The following is a 24,426-nucleotide window of genomic DNA, read 5'->3' on the forward strand; positions in this document are numbered from 1 at the left end:
TGGGTGATTCAGTGGCTCCATTGTCAAAAGTAATGGTACTGTTTGTATCTGCAACATCTCCTTTCACCAGAGTAGATAGTAATCTTCATTCAGCAATTCTGATGGGTTCTGCAGTACAGTGGAACCTTGACATATGAAAGTCCCTACTTACGAGAAATCCAAGTTACGAAAGCAAAGACGAAGATTTTTTTGCTTTTGCATAAAAAAATAATTCAGGTTAAGAAAGGGTGTACTGTAAAGTCCGAGATTCGCCCGGACCGCCGAGAACAATTTTAAAACTCGCACGCCTCTAACTCTGTAGACTCGCCACCATCCTCCCTCTCTCCCATTGGTTCCTGATGCTAGTCACCACCATAAGATCCTGCTCTCCTATTGGTTAGCATCTATCCCATCATGCCTCTATGTAAAGGCGTCGTTTGGCCACTTCGTTGCACTAGCATTATCGTACGCACATGGAATTCTTTCGTTCACATATGCGTATTTTGTTAGTTAACGTAAATTCCTGTTAGTGATTTCGCTTTCTACTTGTACGACTTTATCGTGTTGTGTGTGAACTTAATTAATTTGATTAGCCATGGGTCCCAAGAATGTTGCCGAAGTTCACGGAAAGAAGAGGATGCTTTCTTTGGAGACTAAGATGGAGATAATTAAAAATTATGAAGCTGGCATGCGGTTGAGTGTGATCGCCAAGGAATACGGCCGAAATCCGTCAACGATAGGCACCATCCTTAAGCAGAAGGAAGCCATCAAAGCAGCTATACCTTCCAAGGGCGTGACTATTTTGTCTAACAAGAGGAGCCACGTGCATGATGAAATGGAGAGGCTGCTTCTTGTAAGGATTAAAGACAAAGAAATCGCTGGCGATACGATAACTGAGACGGCAATTGGCCAGAAGGCCAGTGCTATTTTCGGTGATCTGATTTCCCAGGCCGAAGACAATGGAGGAGAAGAGACATCAACACTGACCCCAAACTTCAACTTCTTGGGGGTGGTTTGATAAATTCTGTAAATGGACTGGCATCCATTCGGTTGTGCTGCATTGGGAGCCTGCCAGCTCGGACACGAAAGCGGCAGAAGTCTTTATTAAGATGTTTGACGAGATGACGATCAAGGAAGGCTACAGTTCTCCGCAAGTCTTCAACTGTGACCAGACTGGCCTTTTTTGGAAAAAATGCCTCATCGGACGTACATCACGGAGGAAGAGAAGAAGCTACCCGGGCATAAGCCTATGAAAGACAGGCTTACACTCACACTTTGTTCCAACGCTAGTGGGGATTGTAAGGTCAAGCCCCTACTTGTGTATCATTCGGAGACTCCTCAAGCCTTCAAGGCCCACAAAGTGCTAAAGGAGAAGCTTCTGGTGATGTGGAGGGCTAATGCGAAAGCCTGGGTAACGAGACTTTTGTTCACCGAGTGGGTAAATCTGTGTTTCGGCCCAACAGTGAAGAAATTCTTGGAAAAGAAGCGCCTCCCTCTGAAATGTCTGCTGTTGTTGGACATTGCCCCTGCTCACCCTCCTGGCCTCGAGGAAGATATCCTAGTGGAGTATTCTTTTATCAAGGTTCTTTATCTTCCGCCTAACACCACCCCTCTCCTCCAGCCCATAGATCAGCAAGTGATATCGAACTTCAAGAAGCTGTATACGAAACAACTTTTCAAGAGATCTTTCGACATCACTGATACCACAAACCTCACCTTGTGTGAATTTTGGAAGGAGCATTTCGATATCATGATATGCATCCGACCCATCGATCAAGCTTGGCAGGAGGTTTCAAGGCGAACCTTGAGTTCTTCGTGGGGGAAACTCTGGCCTGATGCCGTATCCACCCGAGACTTCGAGGGATTCAACGTGGGCAAAGCTGATGCAGATTCAGGAACAGTTGACGATCCTGAAACTGTTTCACAACCAGATCTTGACGAGATCGTTGCACTCGGCAAGTCCATGGGGCTGGTCGTCGATGAGGACGACATCAATGACCTTCTCGAGGAGCACCGAGAGGAGCTTACGACGGATGACCTGAAGGAGTTGGAGGCCATGCAACATAATGTTGTTCAAGAAGAGTTCTCTAGCAGCAGCAAGGAGGAGGAGGAGGACCCTATGACAATGGCAGAAATTAAGGATGCTCTAGCTGCTTTTCATAAAGTGCAATCATTTGTAGACAAGAAACACCCCGAAAAGGCTTACACAGGTCATAGGCTTGCGCAGTTCGATGACGTTTGCCTGAGTCGTTTCAGGAACATTTTGAAAAGCAGGCAGAAGCAATTTCCCTTGGATAGTTATTTTTAAAGAGGCCTTTAATAGTAGTAAGCAAACAGGGAGATCCAAGTGATACGAAAAAACAGAAAGTTGAAAGTGGTGAAGAAATAGAAATTTTGTAAAAAAAAAAAAAAAAAAAAAAAAAAAAAAAAAAAAAAAAAGTAACAAAATTTAAAAATAAAAAAAGAAAGAAAAAAATTTAATTTTAAGTTTTTTGTAAAGTTAAGTGTTAATGTTTTCTGCCATTTGTTAATGTGTTTCGTAAAGTTTAGTGTTAATATTTTCTGCCATTTTTTAATGTTTCATAAAGTTAAGTGTTCATGTTTTCTGCCCTTTGTTCTCCTCCTCTGTCGCCACTTTCAGAGATCGCCTCACTCGAAAGGTAAGGTTCCACATTTTACTACATATGTACGTACAGCATTTCTTGTACCATGTACACTAATACACTTTATTTACAGGTATGTTATAGTTTATGTTAGGTATTGAATGGTCCAAATTGTTGTATTTCATTGTTTATTGGTCAATTTAGCATTATTATAAAATTTACTGTAGTGTTTTTGTAGGGCTTGGAACGAATGAGGCAATTTATATGTAAAACGTGGTTCGAGATACAAAAATATCAGGTTACGAAGGCCGCTTGGGAACGGATTAATTTCGTATCCTGAGGCACTACTGTATGTAGCATGCCTGTAGAGCACCTTTTGAGTGCAGTTCTGGTTGGTATGTTCTCCACCTGTCCAACTTCGGCAGTGGGTGCTCCAGTGGTTACTCCGATTGTGGCTTCTTCCTGTTTCCCTCTGTCTTCAACTTCCTTCTCAACTTTCCCTGGAAGTTTGTTGGTTCTGCCGTCTAAGGTGTGCAATGTTCTTTCCATTTATCAATGTAACGTCTGCTCCGGATACACGTCCAATTGGGTTGTTGGTTCAGCCTGGTTTTGGTGGACCAGGTATTGCAGCTTCTCCGCTTTTAGGTGCTGGTGTTGTTCGCCCAGGTACAGTAGGCTCAGGTGTTGCGTCAATGTCGCTGAACGGTGTGTGGTGTGTGCAGTTGATTGTGGCTGGCTCAGCTGTTGATTCATCGTCCTTAGTTGGTGTGGGGTTTGCGCAACCGAGTGTGGTTGGCTTGTGGGTGATGGGATTAGGTATGTTAGGTGTTGTGTTAGTGCACCCAGGGGTAGCGGGTCCCGGGTCATTAAGTGTAGCTTTTACAGGTGTTCAACCTGTCTGCTTTCCGGTTCCTATTCGGTTGGACCAGCCTGATAGAGAATGTTCTGTGGAAGAGGAGGAGCCAGTACCAGAGGTTGTATTTTCTCTGGCTAATGAAAGCGAATACAAGCGGATGGTGGATTTCATCCATGCTCTTTACCCGAGCCTGTTCAACCGAATCAGGCAAAGTTTGAGATGCTGTACTCTACCATGCCAGCAGTTTCTCAAACATTTAGTAAGCTGGTCTGGTTGGAGGTGGACACTAGGTTAGGATCGCTCATTGGGTTGGGTAAGCAGGATTCAATTTGCTTCCTAATTGGAAGGCGTTTTACAGGATAGCGGGTAACCCTTCTTCCAGCATCAGAGTTCCACTCAATGAATCAGTTGAGGCTCCTCTTGCTTGAGTTCCTTCGTCAAACAGGTTGCTAGCAGTCACATTTTGTATATAGGACATTTTTCTGCAGCCAGTCAGAGGCTTTGTCCCACTCTGTGTGGATGTTGTCGGGGTTGAGGGGGTTTCTGGAGCAGGATGGGTATTCGTCTTCAGATCTGGTTCTGTTTGACAACCTCATCACTTCGGTTTCGAGGGGGTTGGCATATCAGGATTATATTTTGGTTGGCTGCACCATGTTCTTTGGTAAGAAGAGAAGGGACTTCTTTCTGAATCGTCTGCCTCCACACTATCCTGATATTCATAAGAGGGTTCTGTTGAGAGCGCCCTTTGTGCTCTGCAACAGTTTGTTTGGGGAGGAGGATGTTTCTGCTATGGTTAATTTCATGTTTTGTCCTTGGCAGTAGAGTCACAGCAAGCCATGATTCATGTTGCGGCTCAGGGATCAAGATCCCATTAAGGATCTGGGATGTCATCTCCAGGTAAACGATCTGGTTCCAAGTCACCTGTAAGATTGCCAAAGAAGGCTTCACTTCTGAGGGTTTGGCTTCTGTCCCTTCTTCAAAGCCTTCGTCATCCAAGAAGGGTTTTCGGAGATAGGTGTTTCCCTTGCCCGTACCATTAGGAGGTCTTGATCCTATTTCTAGTTATTCCCTGTCATCCATCAAAGGATAGCGTTAGTGGCAGAGATCCAATTCTTGTTGGAGAGGGGACCAATAGAGCCTGCTCCTCTGTCTCTGGGATTTTACAGCCAGATCTTCATTATTGCAAAAGCAGGGAGGGTCTTGGAGACCCATTATAGATCTTTCAGGTCTCAACTGACTGGTAGTTTCGGCAAAGTTTCACATGGAAACCTGGCAGTCGGTGCTGCGGTCAGTTCAGAGAGATGATTGGATGGTTTCAATTGACCTCAAGGGTGCATATCTCTAGGTTCTGATTCACCAGGAATCCTGGAGGTTCCTGTGTTTCTTAGGTCCAACTGGAACATTCCAGTTCAAGGTCCTCTGCTTCGGTCTGACCACAGCTGCCACCTCAGGTATTCACAAGGGTAATGTCTCCTATTTCGGGGGATAATGCATCGTCGGGGATTCTCAATGAGGAAGTACTTCGACGATTGGTTGGTCCAGGCCTCCTTGGTAGATGAGGTAATTCAGGCAAGGGAATTCTTACTGGATTTATGTTAAACTTTAGGAATACATGACAGTTTCGACAAGAGCTCTCTTATTAGAACTCAAGTGAAGACTTGTTTGGAGATGGAAATTCAGACCCATTATTTGAAGGTTTTTCAGACACAGGAACGGGTTCTTGCGGTCCTGCGGCAACTAGAGATATCCATGTTGGACAGAGCTCAACTAGTGAGCGAGTGGAAGAGCTTGTTGGGAAGAATGTCCTCCCTCTCACTTCTAGTTCCAGGATCTCGTCTCTGGATGCGTTCTCTGCAGGTGTCTCAGGAATCGCTGGGACTTTCAGGAAGAGAATGCAGTGGTAACCGGGGACGATTCTTGCCTGAAGGATCATCGTTGGTGGTCAGAAGAACATCATCTGACCAACAGCATAAGATTGGACTACCCTCTCCCAGACGTTCATCTGTATACAGATGCCTCAGATCGGGGTTGGGGTGCAACCCTGGAGGAAGCTTAGACCAGCGGTCTTTGGAGGGATCTTGATCGAGAGGAGTTCATAAATTTTTGAGAGTTGAGAGCAGTGGTAGAGGCTCTTAAGTTGTTTTTCAGAACAAGTAAGAGACAAGGCGGTAGCTCTCTTTTCCGACATCACAGCTGTGTTGTACCCAAAAAAAGAGGGAGGAACGAGATCGGCAGTGCTAAACAACATAGCTCAGAGAGTTCTTCATTGGTGCGAGAACCACAGGGTTTCCATGATCCCTCAGTTTCTGTTGGGGAAACTCAGTGTCTTGGCAGATGCAGTGAGTCATTCGCAAGAAGTTCTCGGGGGTGAATGGACTCTGGTGCAGGAAGAGGTGCAACATCTATTAAGGAGGTGGCCAGCGACTGTGGATCTCTTTGCCATGAGATTGAACTTCCACTTTCCAGTGTACTTTCCTCCAGTAGCAGACCCAATGTTGTGCAGGATGGATAAAATGCTGCACTCTTGGGACAACCTTCAGGTGAATGCCTTTCCTCCTTTCAGGTTAATCCATCAAGTGCTAGTCAAACTCAGGAGCAGTACCAACACATGGATGACCTTGATAGCCCCCTTCTGGCCCCAAAGACCGTGGTTTCCAGACCCTCTGGAAATGTTGACATAAGCTCCAGTACTCCTTCCAGATAGGAAAGATCTCGGACAGCCACACTTCCATTACTTCCACCAGAATCTCTGCTTACTGAAGCTAGCTGTTTAGACTGTCCAGCAAGCAACTCATCATTTGGGACTCTCTAAGGCAGTGGCTCGCCAACTGTCTTTCTGTTTGAGAAGGTCAACAAGGAAATTATACCAACCTAGGTGGGCCATGTACCGTAGCTGGTGCCAGAAGGAGGGACGTAGCATTTCTTGTCTGACGATTGCTTAGGTGGCAGATATCCTCCTTTTCTTGAGGGAGGAAAAGAAGTTATCGTATTAAACGATTGTTGGGTACAGGTCAATGCTTAGTAGCACATTCAGGTTTTACCTGCCGGAACTTGCGACCAGTAGGTGTTGTTTTTTATCGCTCTCGCGACAGCAAGGAGGATTGGGGAGATTCAGGCAGTGGCAAGAATGGTATCTTTTTGGGACAGGATATTTTTCTCTCATATTTGCCAGAATTTTTGGCAAAGTCAGAGTTGGAATTGACTCCTCTTCCGAGAGCATTTAGTTTCATCATCAGAGGATATCGTAAGAGGTGATGAGTCGTAAATGCGACTTTGTCCAGTGCGAGCTCTCAAAGTCCATTTGTCCCGTGCGAGCTCTCAAAGTCCATTTGTCCCGCACGGAGAAACTTTTACCTCATCCTAGGACCTTATTTTTTTATACATTCAACTTACCTGTCAGATATATACTTAGCTATTGACTCCGTCGCGCCGACAGAATTTCGAATTTCGCGCACACACTACAGGTAGGTCAGGTGATCCACCGCGCTGCCGCTGGGTGGCAGGAATAGGAAATATTCCCGTTTTCCATCAGATTTTTTCTGTTGGCCATACTGGTAACATCGTTGTTGGTATCTCCGGCTGGATTTCGTTTTTGAATCACAATTGATCTTCGTTTTTGGACCTTTTGGTGACGTATTTGGATTGTTGGATTGGCATACGCTATTGTGGACCGTTATTTGGATTTTGTTTTGGATTTTTTCATCATGATGTCTGACTCTGGAAGTGTAGTGAGAGTGTGTGTGAATGAAGGGTGCTAGGTGAGGATGCCGAAAGCTTCGGTTGATCCTCACACTGTCTGTAGAGTATGTAGGAAGTATGAATGCTCTATCGATAACACTTGTCGTGAATGTGAGAGTTTGAGTGCTGAAGGGTGGAAGTCTCTAACTTCTTATTTAAATAAGTTAGAGAAAGACCGGTTAAGGAAGTCCTCTTCCAAAACCAAGCCTAGCTCTCTTTCTTCAAGTGACTTGGTGAGTAATTTTGTACCCTCTTCTAACATGATGAATGCTCCTTCTAATATTTCAGGACCTTCTCTGAATGCAGATCCTACGGAATCTGCTTCGGAAATTGCAAGCCTTAAAGCAGCTCTTATGAAAATGGAGCGTAAAATGGCTGTCATGGAAGGTAAACAAAATATTAGTGCTGTGGATAGTGATGTGAATGTCCCTAGTGAAGTGGAGGAGGCGTCTGATTGGCTTCACAACGCTCCCAGGCCTAGACCTCTTTCAAGCTCCCAAGCCCAGAGGAGAAGGAATGTCAAAAGCCGTACGGAGGTTGTGGAGAATCCCCACCAGTCAGACGTCTCTTCGGCAGAATCTGTAACGCAGACTGCCAAAAAACGCATTAGAAAAAGCGTTCTCCGTGAATGTTTTTCTTCATTTGAAAATTCTTCCCCTAAAAGAGGATGGAGATCGGCGGATCTTTCTCGTCCCCTGAAGAGGATCTGGGAAGAAACTGGGATAAATTCGAGTCCGGAACGATTTTCGGAGAATTCTCCGACAGAGAAAAAGAAAGCAAAAAGAATGCCTTCTCCCGCTAAGTCGTGGGAAATGGAGGAAGTATGCTCTCCTTCCACTCATTTCGATCAAAGGAATGAAACAACTAAAATATTAAAGGATATGCAGGAGTCCATTGCTTCTCTGGTCGGAGTCCTATCCAGAGATCCTCCCAGAAGAAAGGATGCTAATCTTCCGGTGAAGAAATCTAAGACTCCTTATTATGAACCTCCCAGAAAGGAAGTTTCTTCTTCGGATGAGGAGTCGTCTGTGTCGTCTATCTTTCACAGACCCGCAAAGTTACGTGTTCATGGAGCGCTAACCAGGCGCGAGGCGCCAGCCAGGCGCGAAGCGCTAGCCAGGCGCAATCCAATATCTGGACACGAAGAGCCAGGAAATGACTACTCTTCAGATCAATATGATAACCGTAAAAAGTCGGTTGAAGCGGATAACAGAGAAGAACCATTCAAGGATAAGAAAATATTCTCAAATGAAGCGGCCAAGCGCGAGGCGCCAGCCAGACGCGATGCGCCAGCCAGGCGCGAGGCGCTAGCCAGACGCGATGCGCCAGCCAGGCGCGAAGCTGGCGCGAGGCGCCAGCCGTGCGCTAGGAGCCAACCAGGCGCGAGGCGCCAGCCAGACAGGAAGCGCAAATCAGGCGTGAAGAGCCAGACAAGCGAGAAACTCCAGGCAGTAGCAAAAGAACTTTATTTAGACATATAGTGTCTTCTGATAGTGATTCTCCTGCAAATGGAAGCTCTACTCATATTAGGGAGAATCGAACTCCACAAAGGGAACCTGGTACTTCGAAGGTTACAGTTTCCACTTCCATGTCTCAGGAAAGATTAGTGGAAAGGAAAGAGAGAACTTCTAGATCTGTTAGTCTCTCTCCTTCTAGAAGTAGCTCTCCTAAAGAAATTAGATCTCCAGATAGAGATTCTCTTAAAAGAGCTCGCTCACCTTCTATGATGGAATTGGAAGACGTGTTGGAGGAGGAAACCCCGAACAATGAGGGTGTATCTAATTACAAAGTATTGGCTTCTCTCCTCCTTCAAGAGTATGGAGACTCTCTAAGCCCTGCAGCTCCTCCCTCTCCTAGATCTCTGTTCTCAAGTACGAAGACTCCTAAGTCCTCTTCGTATTTAAAGATGAAGCCAGCCATATCAATGAAGAAGGCGCTTCAATCCTTAAATAATTGGATGAACTCGAAGAAGGAAGCTCAAAAAACAGTTTATTGCTCTCCTCCATGTAAGCTCGGGGGGTAGGAGAGGAATATGGTATAGGACGGAGGAAGCAATGGGGCTTATGCTTCCATCTTCCGCAGAAGCGGATTTTTCAAACTTGGTTGAAGCATCGAGGAGACATGCATTGATCTCAGCGAAGACGTATTGGAGCATGTCAGAATTGGATCAGCACTTTAAGGGACTTTTCCATGTACTAGAAGTATTTAACTTCTTGGATTGGTCCCTTGGAGTGCTGGCCAAAAAGGTCAAGGAACCGGACGTTTTGGAACCTGAAGCATCACATAGTATTTTATCCTGTATGGATAAGGCAGTACAAGATGGTTCGGGAGAGCTGACATCCCTGTTTGGATCGGGAGTGGTGAAGAAGAGATCGTTGTTTGGATCGTTCCTAACCAAAGCAGTATCTCCTTCACAGAGGTCAGCCCTCTTGTATGCTCCTCTCTCAGATCACCTTTTTCCTTCTCACTTGGTAAAGGATATTTCAAAGTTGCTTGCTGAGAAGGGAACCCAAGATCTCTTGGTTCAATCCACCAAGAAAACAAGACCAGCAGTACCAGTGACGAAGAAGACTGCTCGTACTCCTGTTGTGCCCTTTCGGAGAGGTTCCACCTCTCGCCCTCCAACAAAGAGGAAGACAGCAGAGAAGCGAGGAAGGTCCTCCTTTCGGGCCTTCAAGAAATCTAAGTAGCAGCGAAGTCCTCCAAACATCTGTAGGGGCCAGACTCCTATACTTTGTATGGGCTTGGGCAATAAGGGAAGCCGACCCTTGGACGTTGGCAGTTCTGGAAAAGGGTTACATTATACCTTTTCAGGACAAACCACCTTTGTCAAAATCTCCAAAGGAACTGTCGGCAAAGTACAAGGACCCTGTTCTGAGAGAGACACTTCTTCAGATGGTAAAAGCGATGAGGGACAAAGAGGCAATAGAATAGGTTAAGGATCCTTCCTCCCCGGGGTTTTACAACCGCCTATTCTTGGTACCAAAGGCATCAGGAGGATGGAGACCAGTCTTGGATGTGAGCATCCTGAACCGTTATGTAGAAAAGAAGAAGTTCTCAATGGAGACTTCTGCCTCGGTACTTTCGGCCCTGTGTCGGGGAGACTGGATGGTCTCTCTGGACCTTCAGAATGCCTATTTTCACGTTCCTATTCACCCATCGTCGAAGAAGTATCTCAGGTTTATGATACAAGGAAAGATCTACCAGTTCAGGGCCTTGTGCTTCGGCCTCTCCACAGCTCCGCAGGTATTTACGTACCTGATGCGGAACGTAGCCAGATGGCTACATCTGGAAGGCATAAACGTCTCATTATACCTAGACGATTGGCTGATAAGAGCCAAATCTCAGAAACAATGTTTGGAGGATCTGTGGAAAACACTTGATTTGACAAGATCTTTAGGACTGCTCGTGAATCTCGAGAAATCGCAGATGATCCCCAGTCAGGACTTAGTCTATTTGGGGATTCAGATGAATTCTCGGGATTTTCGGGTTTTTCCTTCCCAAGAAAGAATTCTTCAAGGGATTCAGAAAGTCACGTCCTTTCTAAAGAAAGAAAAGAGTTCAGCCAGGGAGTGGCTAAGCCTTCTAGGGACTCTTTCCTCCCTAGAACAATTCGTGTCCCTAGGAAGACTTCATCTACGACCACTGCAATTCTTCCTAAAACGACCGTGGACTTGGAAAAAGGGGCGACTGTTGGACACTTTTCCTATTACAATAGAAGCGAAGAAACACCTGAAGTGGTGGCTGCACCCTCTAAAAAAGAACGAGGGAGTGTCTCTAGAGGTTCGGAACCCAGACCAAATCTTGTTCTCAGACGCGTCAGAGACGGGATGGGGAGCGACTCTAGGAGTAAGAGAAGTGTCGGGCAAATGGGAGAAAGAGCAAAAGGACTGGCATATAAATGCCAAAGAACTGTATGCAGTGTTCCTGGCACTGAGGTCCTTCGAATCAGAAGTGAAAAATCAGGTGATACAAGTCAACGCAGACAATACCACGGCGTTGGCTTATATAAAAAAACGGGGGGACGCACTCGTTTTCCCTTTACGAGATAACGAGAGATCTGTTGTCATGGACGGAGGAGAGGAACATTACCCTCCTAACCAGATTTGTGAAAGGGGAAAAGAATGTCAGAGCAGACAGGCTCAGCAGGACAAACCAAGTTCTCCCCACGGAGTGGACTCTCCATGAGCAAGTTTGTCAAAGTCTGTGGACCCTGTGGGGAAGACCACAAATAGATTTATTTGCGACGTTCCTATAAAAAAGGATAGAGAACTTCTGCTCCTCAGTCGAAGACCCGAGAGCGATAGCAGTGGATGCCATGCTACTGGAGTGGTCAGGACTCGACGCTTACGCCTTCCCTCCATTCAAGTTACTAGGAGTAGTAATGAAGAAATTCGTAGCATCAACAGGGACGAGACTAACTCTCATCGCCCCGTTTTGGCCATCCCAAGACTGGTTCACAGAAGTACAGGAATGGACAGTAGACTACCCAAGATCTCCTCCAAACAGGATAGATCTTCTCAAACAACCCCACTTCGAGAGGTACCATCAAAATCTCCCCGCTCTCGCTCTGACTGCCTTTCGACTATCGAAAGATTGGTCAGAGCGAGAGGCTTTTCAAGCAAAGCTTCGAAAGCAATTGCTAGAGCCCGAAGATCGTCAACTATTCGGGTCTATCAATCGAAGTGGGATGTGTTCAGAAGATGGTGTAGGAAGAATAAACTGTCCTCCTCCGATACCTCTGTGACCAATATAGCCGATTTTCTGTTATTCCTTAGAGAGGAATCCCATCTTTCGGTTTCTACGATAAGAGGATACCGAAGCATGCTCTCAACATTGTTTAGAAATAGAGGTTTAAATTTGGCAGAAAATAAAGATTTACACGATCTAATAAGATCGTTTGAAACTTCTAAATCTATATCCGCAGTTCCTCCAAGCTGGAATCTAGATATAGTACTCAAATTCCTCTCGTCAGAAAAATTTGAACCTCCCGACCGTGCCTCGTTCAGAGACTGGACGAGAAAGTACATTTTCCTCCTAGCCTTAGCTACGGCTATAAGAACGAGTGAAATCCACGCCCTAGATTCTCGGGTGGGTTTTAAGAAAGACGCAGCCATCTGTTCTTTCCAAACTCTATTTCTGGCTAAGAACGAAAACCCTTCTAAACCCTGGCCAAGGAGTTTTGAGGTGAAAAGTCTTTCAACATTGGTGGGAGAGGAAATTGAAAGAACGTTATGCCCAGTTAGAGCTCTTAAGTTCTATCTTAAAAAGAAAGAAGAGTTAGGGGGATGTAAACAAAGTTTGTGGTGCGCAGTTCGTGATACGAAGAGACCGATGTCCAAAAATGCGTTGGCATATTTTGTCAGAAGTGTGATTACGGAAGCTCACAGCAAATGTGCAGATGATTCCTTTAGGACTCTACGAGTAAAGGCTCATGAGGTAAGAGCTGTGGCCACATCGTTATCTTTCCAGAAGAACATGTCCATGAAGGACATTATAAATGCGACCTATTGGAGATGCAACTCGGTATTCGCATCGCACTATCTTAAAGATGTTAGAATTACCTATGAGAAGTGCTTCTCTCTGGGTCCTTTTGTGTCTGCGGATACAGTGCTGGGACTTGGGACGCATACCGATCCTTAACTTAAATATTAAAATTAATTGTGCTAAAACCTTACCTTTGAGATAGGGTCTAAGTTTCTACTTACATAACGGCTGGATGTCGCACAGGCGGCCATTGCCTTTGATAAGTAAGGAACTGTGAGTTTATCTTACAGGATGGGCTGTACTAGAGACTGTGTCTTTTATCGTACGTAAACCTCCCCTTTTTTGAGACAGGTTTTTGGTTTACTGCTGGTAAGGGTGCTTGTTGTCGCACGGGCGGCCGTTGTCCTTGTCAGTAAGGAACTGGAAATGTGCCTTATAAGCAGAGTTGTACTAAAGAGTTTGTCTAAATACGTACATGAACCTCCCTTTTGAGACAGTATCAAGGTTTTCTGCTGGCAGGAGTGCTTGATGTCGCACAGGCGGCCGTTGCTTTTGCCAGTAAGAGGCTGTGAATAGGTCTTAAAAGCGGGGTTGTACAAAATAAATATTTGTTTTATACATTTAACTTACCTGGCAGATATATACTTAGCTATTTGACTCCGTCGTCCGACAGAAATTCGAATTTCGCGCACACGCTACCTGTAGGTCAGGTGATCTACTTACCTGCCGCTGGGTGGCAGGACTAGGAACCATCCCCATGTTCTAAATCATTATTTTTTTTTTTTTTCTGTCCCGGCCATAACCTTGGGCCAACATCGTTGTGGGTATCTCCGGCTGGATTCGTATTTTGCATCGCAATTGATCTTCGTTTGGACTTCTCGGTGACGTATTTGCATTGATTGTACTGGCATACGCGATTGTGGACCGTTTTTGGAATTTGATTTGGATTGTTCAACATGATGTCTGATTCTGGAAATGTGGTGAGAATGTGTGTGAATGCGGGTTGTAAAGTTAGGATGCCGAAGGCATCAATTGATCCTCATACTATTTGCAGGAAATGCAGGATGTATGAATGTTCTTTTGGTAATACTTGTAATGAATGCAAGGATTTGAGTGAGGAAGAATGGAAATCTCTAACCTCATACGTGAAGAAGTTAGAAAGAAACAGGGTGAGGAGGTCTTCTTCCAAACCTTTATCTAGTTCTAGCGGGGTTATTAGTAATAATATACCCTCTTCTCCTTTTAATGCCCCATCTAATGTACCTGCTCCTTTATTAGAACACACAGATTCGCATCTGAGATAGCGAATCTTAAAGCCGCGTCTTCGGAAAATGGAAACAAAATGGCGGCCTATGAAGGTAAGCGAGTAATTATAGTGCTGTGGATAGTGATATAAGTGTCCCCAGTGCAGTGGAGGGGGCGTCTGATTGTCTTCACAACGCTCCCAGGCCTAGACCTCTTTCAAGCTCCCAAGCCCAGAGGAGAAGGAATGTCGAAAGCCGTAAGGAGGTTGTGGAGGATCCCCAACAGTCAGACGTCCCTTCGGCATTTTCTGTATCGCCACAGAATGCCAAAGAACGTTACAGAAAAAGCGTTCTGCGTGAGTGTTTCTCCTCCTCGGAGAATTCCTCACCTAAAAGAGGGTGGAGATCGGCGGATCTTTCTCGCCCCCTTAAGAGACGTTTGGATGAACCCAGGATTACTTCTAGTCCTGAGCGTTTTCAAGAGGAGGACCATCCAGTAATTAAACAACCGAGGGTAGACAATAATGAAGAGACTAAAAGAATCCTTCGCACTATGCCAGGATTCCATCACTTCTCTTGTGGGAGTTCTGTATAAAGACCCTCCAGAGGGAAAGACGATTTCCTGCCTATTAAGAAGTCTAGGCTATCGAGGGTTCAGACTCGCCATAGTATTTTGTCTTCCTCTGATTTGGAATCGGATTCATCCAGCCTTGCATAGGCCGAGCAGGATCCGTTCTCCTGTCAAACGCAGGCACGAGACGCCAGACAAGAGCGTCGAAGTTTGCGAGACGTGAAACGTCAGCCAGGCGCGAGCGTCAAGATAGGCGCGTCATGCCATCCAGAAGCAGGACGCCTCCCAGGAACGAGGATCCAGGCAAGAGCCAGGATGCTACGAGGCGGCGAGACGTCAACAAAAAGCAGGACACCTCTCAGGAGAGAGTCGTCAGGCAAGCGTCAGGACGCTCCAAAGCGGTTGACGCCAGCCAGAAGCATGACACTCCCAGGAGCGAGGCGCGAGGCAAGAGCCAGGACGCTTCGAGGCGCGAGACGTCAACAAGAAGCAGGACGCCTCTCAGGAGAGAGTCGTCAGGCAAGCCCGAGGACGCTCCTAAGCGGTTGACGCCAGCAAGAAGCAGGACGCCTCCCACGGGAGCGGCTTCTCCTGATAGAGAATCGGTCTAGGAAAGAGCGATCTCCTTCTAACCTGGAACTGGAAGAGATTTCTGAGGAAGAAGTTTCAACTAACGAGGGACTTTCCAATTATAAAGTTTTAGCCTCGTTACTTCTAGAGGAGTTTGCGGGATTCTCTTAGTCCTGCAGCTCCTCCTTCGCCGAGATCTCTGTTTTCGAGCACAAAAACCCCGAAATCCTCGGCTTCTTAAAGATGAAACCGGCGATCTCAATGAAGAAAGCCCTCCAGTCTTTAGATTCGTGGCTTTTATCAAAAAAGGAAACTTTGAGAATGGTTTATTGCTCTCCTCCCTCCAAACTGACGGGGAAAAGAGGCATTTGGTATAAGACAGAAGAGGCGATTGGGATTTGATGCTCCTTCGTCGGCAGATTCAGATTTCTCGAGTCTTGTAGAGTCTGTGAGAAGACAGTCTCTCAATTCAGCAAAGGCGTCCTGGAGTATGGCGGAGTTTAGATCAGCACCTTAAGGGAATTTTTCACGTCTTAGAGGTATTCAACTTCTTGGATTGGTCTCTTGGGGTGCTGGCTAAGAAGACGAGTGAGCCAGATTTTCTAGATCCAGAAACTTTGCACAGTGTCCTATCTTGCATGGATAAGGCTGTGCAAGATGGTTCTGAGTTGGCGGCTCTTTTTGGATCTGGGATGTTGAAGAAAAGATCTATTTACAGTTCCTTCCTAACGAAAGGAGTTTCTCCTTCTCAGAGGTCCGCTTTATTATTCGGACCTCGGTCAGAACATCTGTTTCCTTCATCTTTAGTGAAGGATGTTGCGAGATCCTTGTCGGAAAAGGCTACGCAGGACCTTCTTGTACAATCTACAAAGAAAAGTAGACCTGCAGTTAAGACTCAGAAGAAGGTGGCTCGGACTCCAGTGGTGCCCTTTCCGTGGAGCCCCTTCAACTCGATCAACTTCGGAGAGAAGACCCTTCGACAAGCGAGGGAGGTCTTCCTTCCGCTCTTTTAAAAAGAGCAAATAGCAGCCATGTCCTCCAAGCACAGGTAGGGGCCAGACTTCAATACTTTCTGGATGCCTGGTCCGTAAGAGAAGCAGATCCCTGGACTCTGTCTGTCCTACAGAAGGGGTACATCATTCCCTTCGTAGACAGACCTCCTTTGGCAACATCTCCAAAGGATTTGTTGACGAGTTACAAGGACCCTGGACTGAACGAGACTCTCCTTCAGACGGTGGTGTCGATGAGGGACAAGAATGCTATAGAGCTAGTGCAAGATCCTTTCTCCCCGGGGTTTTACAACCGCCTTTTCTTGGTTCCAAAGGCTTCGGGGGGATGGAGACCCGTCCTAGATGTAAGCGTCCTGAACAGGTACGTGGAGAAAAAGAAGTTCTCCATGGAGACTTCAGCTTCAGTTCTGTCTTCCCTACGTCATGGAGATTGGATGGTATCCCTGGACCTTCAGGATGCTTACTTTCATGTTCCAATTCACCCATCGTCAAGAAAATATCTAAGATTTGTTGTTCAAGGACAAATCTTCCAATTCAGGGCCTTGTGCTTCGGCCTATCGACCGCCCCTCAGGTATTTACGTATCTAATGCGGAACGTGGCCAAATGGCTTCATTTAGAAGGGATACGCATCTCAATGTATCTCGACGATTGGCTAATCCGGGCCAAGTCAGAGAAACGGTGTTTGGAGGACCTACAGTCTACTTTGAACCTAGCAAAGACGTTAGGATTACTCGTGAACCTCGAGAAATCGCAGATGATCCCAGTCAGAACTTAGTCTATTTGGGGATTCGGATGGATTCTCGGGGTTTTCGGGCTTTTCCGTCCCAGGAAGGATTGCTCGGGGATTACAAAAAATCTCGAGCTTCCTAGAGAAAGAACGGAGTTCGGTGAGGGAGTGGTTAAGTCTTCTGGGAACCCTTTCCTCACTAGAACAGTTCATTTCGCTAGAAGACTCCACCTTCGCCCTCTTCAATTCTTCTTAAGAAGAATTTGGAGTTGGAAGAACGGACAGCTTTCGGACACTTTCAGTATTCCTCTGGAAGTAAAGAATCATCTGAAGTGGTGGATTTTTCCCTTAGAAAAGAACGAGGGCTTGTCTCTAGAAGTTCGGAACCCAAACCTAATCTTGTTCTCAGACGCTTCAGAGAATGGGGATGGGAGCGACTCTAGGGACAAAAGAAATATCAGGCCAATGGAGGAAGGATCAGCTAGACTGGCATATAAACTCCAAAGAACTTTATGCCGTTCTTCTAGCTCTAAAAGCCTTCGAGACACAGGTGTTAGGTCAAGTGGTACAGGTCAACTCGGACACACCACAGCGTTGGCCTATATCAAGAAACAAGGGGGAACTCACTCTCTTTCTCTGTTCCATATAACAAAAGAGCTGTTGTATTGGGCAAAGAAAGAAAGTGACTCTTCTCACAAGATTCGTGAAAGGAGAGAAGAACATCAGAGCAGACAGGCTAAGCAGGTTAAACCAAGTTCTCCCCACAGAATGGACCCTTCACATTCAGGTGTGTCAAGCTCTGTGGTCCCTGTGGGGCAGTCCACATATAGACCTATTCGCCACCTACCTATCCAGAAGGATAGAGAACTTTTGCTCCTTAGTGGAAGACCCGAGAGCGATAGCGGTGGACGCCATGCTACTGGAACTGGTCAGGCCTAGATGCCTACGCATTCCCCCCTTCAAAATGTTAGGAGTGGTGTTAAGAAAGTTTGCGGCATCAAGAGGGACGAGACTAACACTCATCGCTCCCTTTTGGCCGTCTCAAGATTGGTTCACAGAGGTACAGGAATGGACAGTGGACTTCCCAAGATCTCTTCCACACAGGAGAGATCTTCTCAAACACCCCATTTCGAGAGGTACCATCAAAACCTCCCCGCTCTCGCTCTGACTGCCTTTCGACTATCGAAAGACTTGTCAGAGCGAGAGGCTTTTCAAGCAAAGCTTCAAAAGCAATTGCTAGGGCCCGGAGATCTTCAACTATTCGGGTCTACCAATCAAAATGGGATGTATTTAGAAGATGGTGTAAGAAGAATAAACTGTCCTCTTCCGATACCTCTGTGACCAACATAGCTGATTTCTTGATTTTCCTTAGGGAAGAATCAAAATTATCAGTTTCTACCATTAAGGTTATCGAAGTATGCTTTCGGCCGTATTTCAAAACAGAGGTTTGAGAATTGCAGAAGATAAAGACCTCCACGATCTTATTAGATCTTTTGAAACCTCAAAAACCTCTCCTCGCACTCCGAACTGGAACCTAGATGTAGTTTTGAGATTTCTATCATCTAGTAGATTTGAACCTCCTCTCAACGCGTCGTTTAGAGATCTAACGAGAAAATGTATTTTCTTGTTGTCGTTAGCGACTGCGAAGAGAATTAGTGAAATACACGCTCTAGATTCTCGAGTAGGATTTAAGAGTGATGCGGCAATTTGTTCTTTCCAGACTCTGTTTCTGGCTAAGAACGAGAACCCCTCTAAACCCTGGCCAAAGAGTTTTGAAGTTAAAGGACTTTCAAATCTAGTAGGAGAGGAATTAGAAAGATCTTTATGTCCGGTTAGAGCTTTGAAGTTCTATTTAAAGAAGAAGAATGAACTAAACGGATGTAAACAAAGCCTGTGGTGCGCAGTTAGGGATCCTAGTAGACCCATGTCAAAAAATGCATTAGCATTCTTTGTGAGGAGCATTATTACGGATGCTCATAATGACTGCACTGAAGACTCTTTCAGGACTCTCCGAGTGAGGCTCATGAGGTTAGAGCGGTAGCCACTTCATTAGCATTTCAGAAGAACATGTCTTTAAAAAGACATTGTGGATGCGACTTACTGGAGGTGTAATTCAGTGTTTGCATCGCACTATCTCAAGGACGTTAAAGTAACATATGAAAAGTGTTTCTCTCTGGGTCCTTTTGTATCAGCCGATACAGTGCTGGGGCTGGGAGCACATAACGATTCATAGAAAAAATTTGTATTTGTTCAAAATTTTGATAGTACATAGATCTACCTTGTGAGACGAGTTGTTGGTTTTTTCTGCTGATTAGTATGCTTGCTGGCGCACGGACGTCCGAGCTTGGATCAGTGGGGGGAATCAAGAGACGTCTTACTGAATAGATTGTACAAACATTTTTTTTTTAAATTTTATTTTTATTTTTGTACTTTACTGTACGATGTTTGTGTTCGAGTTTGTGGTCGTTTGCAAGAGGTTAGGGATAACTTCTTGCAATCTTAGAACTAACATGGATAGGTTGAGGTGGTCGGGATCGATGTTGTGCTCCTTGTATAAGGTCTTGTCAAGTAAGTGGATAAGCACCCATTGACGTAGTCCTTCCAGGATCTACCAAGTAAGCGGGTAAGACCCCTTTGGCAGAACCACAAGAACTCTTAGCCATAGATCAATATCTCGCTGAGGCTCTTGAGACTGTCTAGACTCCTGGATTGTATTCATGAAGTCTTCAGTCTAAACAGGTAGGAACCAAGGTTTTATTTATTTATTACCTACAACGATAGTTGTGATTCCTGTTTGATTCTATATTTAGCTGTCTCTTTCCCACCTCCAATGGTGTGAATCAGCTAAGTATATATCTGACAGGTAAGTTAAATGTATAAAAATGATATTGTTATGATACAATAAAGTTTTATACATACTTACCTGGCAGATATATACAAAATTATACCCACCCTACCTCCCCTCAGGAGACAGGCGGTATAGAAAAAATATGATAGAACATGGGGATGGTTCCTAGTCCTGCCACCCAGCGGCAGGTAAGTAGATCACCTGACCTACAGGTAGCGTGTGCGCGAAATTCGAATTTCTGTCGGACGACGGAGTCAAATAGCTAAGTATATATCTGCCAGGTAAGTATGTATAAAACTTTATTGTATCATAACAATATCATTTTTATATTTCGTAAGAAAGTTATGTGTAAGGTAATTGTGATTGAGTTTTTTGGTTGTTTGCAAGGGGTTCGGGGATGACTCCTTGCAATCTTAGAAATAACATGGTATTAGGTTAAGGTGATCGGGATTGGTATTGTGCTCCTTAGAAAAAAGGTTCTTGTCATATAAGTGGATTGAAACCCTTTGACATAGCCCTTCTAGGATCGGCCAAGTAAGTGGATAAGACCCCTTTGGCAGACCTACAAGAACTCTTAGCAATAGATCAATATCTCGCTGAGGCTCTTGAGACTAAGCAGACTCCTGGGCATTAACCATGAAGTCTTCAGTCTAAACAGGTAGGAACCAAGGTTTTATTTATTTATTGCCTACAACGTATGTTGTGATTTCTGTTTAAATCAGTTGCTAGCTGTCTTTTACCCTCCTCCAATGGTGTGAATCAGCTAAGTATATATCTGACAGGTAAGTTGAATGTATAAAAATGATATTGTTATGATACAATAAAGTTTTATACATACTTACCTGGCAGATATATACAATTAATTGCCCACCCATCCTCCCCTCAGGAGACAGATGGTTTAGAAAAAATCTGATGGAAAACGGGAATGGTTCCTATTCCTGCCACCCAGCGGCAGCGCGGTGGATCACCTGACCTACCTGTAGCATGTGCGCGAAATTCGAAATTCTGTCAGCGCGACGGAGTCAATAGCTAAGTATATATCTGCCAGGTAAGTATGTATAAAACTTTATTGTATCATAACAATATCATATTTCATCTAAGAGTCCATCTCACCCAATTTCCAAGAATGCTATTAGTTTCTTCTTGCGAGAGGTTATCACTCAAGCGTCAGAAGATTCTTCATCCTTTTTGGATCTTTCTAGTTCTTCTTCACGTCCGAGGGCGGACAGTATTAGGGGAAGGAATGGCTATTTCTTTTGCTTTCCTAAGGAATTTTTTGGTGTCTGCAATCTTAGAGGCCAACTCAATTTTATAATTATTCTCATATCAGTAGGGCATTAGGGGTTCAGGTAGCTGGTGTTGGTTTAGGATCCTTTACAGTCTCTGTAGGTTAGGGTTAATTTTAAGTGTATTTATCATATGTCTTGAAAGCTAGGCAGATCCCGATCGTCATGTTGGAACATCTTCATCTCTTGGGAACAGTCATTTCGTCAGTGAATGGCTGAGATCTTGAAGGACCTGCTCACTGAACTTCTCCTCCAAACATGAGAGGCTAGGTAGCCAAATGGGAGGTTTCATTTTCCCTTCCATACATGAGAGGTATAGAATACCACATGGGAGGCAATTACGACAGACAAGATCTTAGATACGAGACTGACGTTGAGGTACTCTCTCTGCAAGCACCCTCACCTACCGAGTTGGAAAACTAGGTGAGATGACATACTTTTACATATGGTGGGTTGATATTGAGTTACCTGCGTATGTGCTGTTGTCAGGTCGGGCTGATTTAGATTGATTCCACCTCCTTTTAAGCTTTGTTAATCAGACTAATTCAGGTGTTCAGGGAGTGTATTGCAATATGAAGTTTCCATAGTGAACTAATATTGTAATACTTACCTGAACACCTGAATGATTCCCACCCTCCTCCCCTCTTCAACTTGATAGTGTATGACTCAATTGATGAGGTAGGCCTCTGGTGGCCAGTATTTGCAGCAGCATTGCCAAGGATACCACAGGTAACTCAGTAGACAAATTTTACCTGCAGCATTAGTAGTGCTGACAGTTAAATACCAACTTTGTGGGATTATAGCATGGCAAAACTGTTGGGAGAAAGCGCATGTATTAATAACATTATCCCTTTTACCAAAGAAGCTGGTCTTCTCAAATATATCTGACAGCTGTGCTGTCTTAGTATATAGTACATTTTTTTTTCTTTTTAATAGTTTTACTGTTATGTGATCAATAACAATTCTTTTTATCGGAATATTATTTTTATTTTTATTAGAAATTTATTTTATTTTTTAAATCAAATTTATATATCTCTCATAAAGATAAAGGTATTTTGAATGTTGTATAATATATTATAAAAGTTAAAAGATCACATTTAGTATTCGGCGTCGGTGACCCTGGTAGTTGTGACGCCAGATAACTCACAATCAATCAATCAATCCAACTTTGTGGGAAAAATTTGTGGGGATGTAGCTTGGGTTGTTCAGTGACCAGGGCTAATGCAGGTGTTCAGGTAAGTATTATAATATTAGTTTTATTATGAAAACTTCATACTATCTTAACAGAAATAGGTACATTGTTTGCTTTAGTATATAATATAGATTTCTGTTTAATTAAGGAATCTCTTCTATTATTTAAGAATTTATTTTTATAATTTGATTTACTTGATGTGTAAGGAATCTGCTATCTTGTAGAATTACTAAAATTCTGGTTTGAAACTAAAGGTGGTCTGGATCTTTGTCTTAAATATGGTTCAGGCTGTAATTTTGAATATGAACATGCTGTATTTTTTTATAGTTAAAATTTTTAAACTAAGCATTGTTACTTTCTCCCCTTTTTTCCAGATGAAAGTGGTGCCATTCCTGGTAGTAATGTTCCTGTGCCGCCCACAATGGCTGCTTCCATTGTGTTGGGAGGTATGCAGGAATTGTCTACTACTGCTAGAACCCAATTGAGCCGACCTGGAATGGAGAGCAATGGAGCAACAGGGACATGTGGGACCAATTTAGAAGAATGTGTCATCTGCCTGGAGCGTCGGCCTGATGTGATTCTTCCGTGTGCCCATGCTTACTGTCTGCCTTGCATCGAACAATGGTGGGAATATTCTAATCCATCTGAAGAATGTACTTCAAACAATGTTGTGCTCTCCATGTAAGCAGTTGAATGCATTTGCATTGTGCTTTGATGGTTGCTTTGACACTGCTTACCAGTATAGTCCCAATTAACAGCTTTGAATATTCACAAAAGTCATTAGGTTATGTGATGTACTGGTCACTAATTGTACTTTAGTCTTTTTGAATTTCACTCAGACATTTCACACACAAATAATTATATTTTTATAATCACAAAATTTAGATGCAATTTCATTCCTTTTTCTGTCTACTTTTCCATTGTGCTATTGTTTTATCTTCTCATGATTCTCAGAACTTCTGCTCATGATGAATTTTGGTTAACTTATTAGATCCTTACCAAGTTCTTTTAACGATACATAAATATGGGAACACTATTATCATGACAGATCATCATTCTTATTGTTCATATGCAGAACAAACCTGGGTCTTAATCCTTAAACGCCAATTGGACGTATTATACGTCGATATAAATTGTCTGTTGGGTGCCAATTGGACGTATGATACGCTGATATAAAAAGTTTGTTTAAAAATTTGCGGAAAAATACTTATAGGCCTACCAGGCAAAAACTTTTGAATCACGCGCCTTGGGGGATGATGGGAGCTCACGGATCAAGGTGTTGTTTTGTTTACAATCGTTACCCAGGCGCAGAAGCGTGAATTTCTTTCTTCTCGCACTAAAAAACATCAGCGACACATCTCAGAAATTATTTCATCACTTTGACATAATTTTTGCACCATTTTATATTAGCCGTTACATGGAGTATTATATATGAAAATGTGTGCAATTTCATGTAGAATACAACTCAAAACAACTCGTGGTTGTAGCTTTCATTAGTTTTGAAATATTTTTATATAAATAACGATAAGTGCCAAAATTTCAACCTTCGGTCAACTTTGACTCTACCGAAATGGTCGAAAAACGCAATTGTAAGCCAAAACTCCTATACAGTATTCTAGTAATATTCAATCATTTACCTTTATTTTGCAAAAAATTGGAAGTTTCTAGCACAATATTTTGATTTATAGTGAATTTATGAAAAAAAATTTTTCTTACGTTGGCGCAGTAACTTCCAAAAAAATCATAAATTTTTTTGTCTGATTGTCGTAATATTTGCACTATTTTAAATTAGCCATTACATAAAATTTTATATATGGAAATGTGCGCAATTTCATGTAGAATACAACCAAAAACAATCCATGGTTGTAGCTTTTATCAGTTTTGAAATATTTTCATATAAATAACAATAAGTGCCAAAATTTCAACCTACGGTCAAATTTGACTCGATCGAAATGGTCGAAAAACGGAATTTTAAGCTAAAACTCTTACAGTCTAGTAATATTCAGTCATTTACCTTTATTTTGCAACAAATTGAAAGTCTCTAGCTCAATATTTCGATTTATGGTGAATTTATGAAAAAAAAAAATTTTCCTTACGTCGGCGCGGTAACTCTTCCGAAAAAAATCAGAAATTTTTTGTCCGATTGTCGTAATGTTTGCGTTATTTTAAATTAGCCGTTACATAAAGTTTTATGTATGAAAATGTGTGCAATTTCATGTAGAATACAACTAAAAATAATTGAAGCTTGTAGCTTTTCTCATTTTTGAAATATTTGCATATAAATCACTATAAAAAGAAAAAAACCACGTTCGGT

General features: G+C 43.7%; 1 protein-coding gene across 2 annotated transcripts in view; it reads left to right on the forward strand.

Annotated features, from left to right (window-relative positions):
- LOC135219524 (RING finger protein 141-like) overlaps positions 1-24,426 on the forward strand; it is a 185,348-nt gene that overhangs the window by 103,769 nt on the left and 57,153 nt on the right. Inside the window, exon 5 of one of the 2 annotated variants that reach the window (XM_064256356.1) lies at positions 22,487-22,793. In XM_064256356.1, coding sequence (XP_064112426.1) covers positions 22,487-22,793 — 307 coding nt within the window. The remainder of the gene's footprint in view (positions 1-22,486; positions 22,794-24,426) is intronic. The other variant, XM_064256357.1, reaches the window with a different exon arrangement.

The sequence above is a fragment of the Macrobrachium nipponense genome, chromosome 1, assembly GCF_015104395.2.
Source record: "Macrobrachium nipponense isolate FS-2020 chromosome 1, ASM1510439v2, whole genome shotgun sequence".
Classification (NCBI taxonomy): domain Eukaryota; kingdom Metazoa; phylum Arthropoda; class Malacostraca; order Decapoda; family Palaemonidae; genus Macrobrachium; species Macrobrachium nipponense.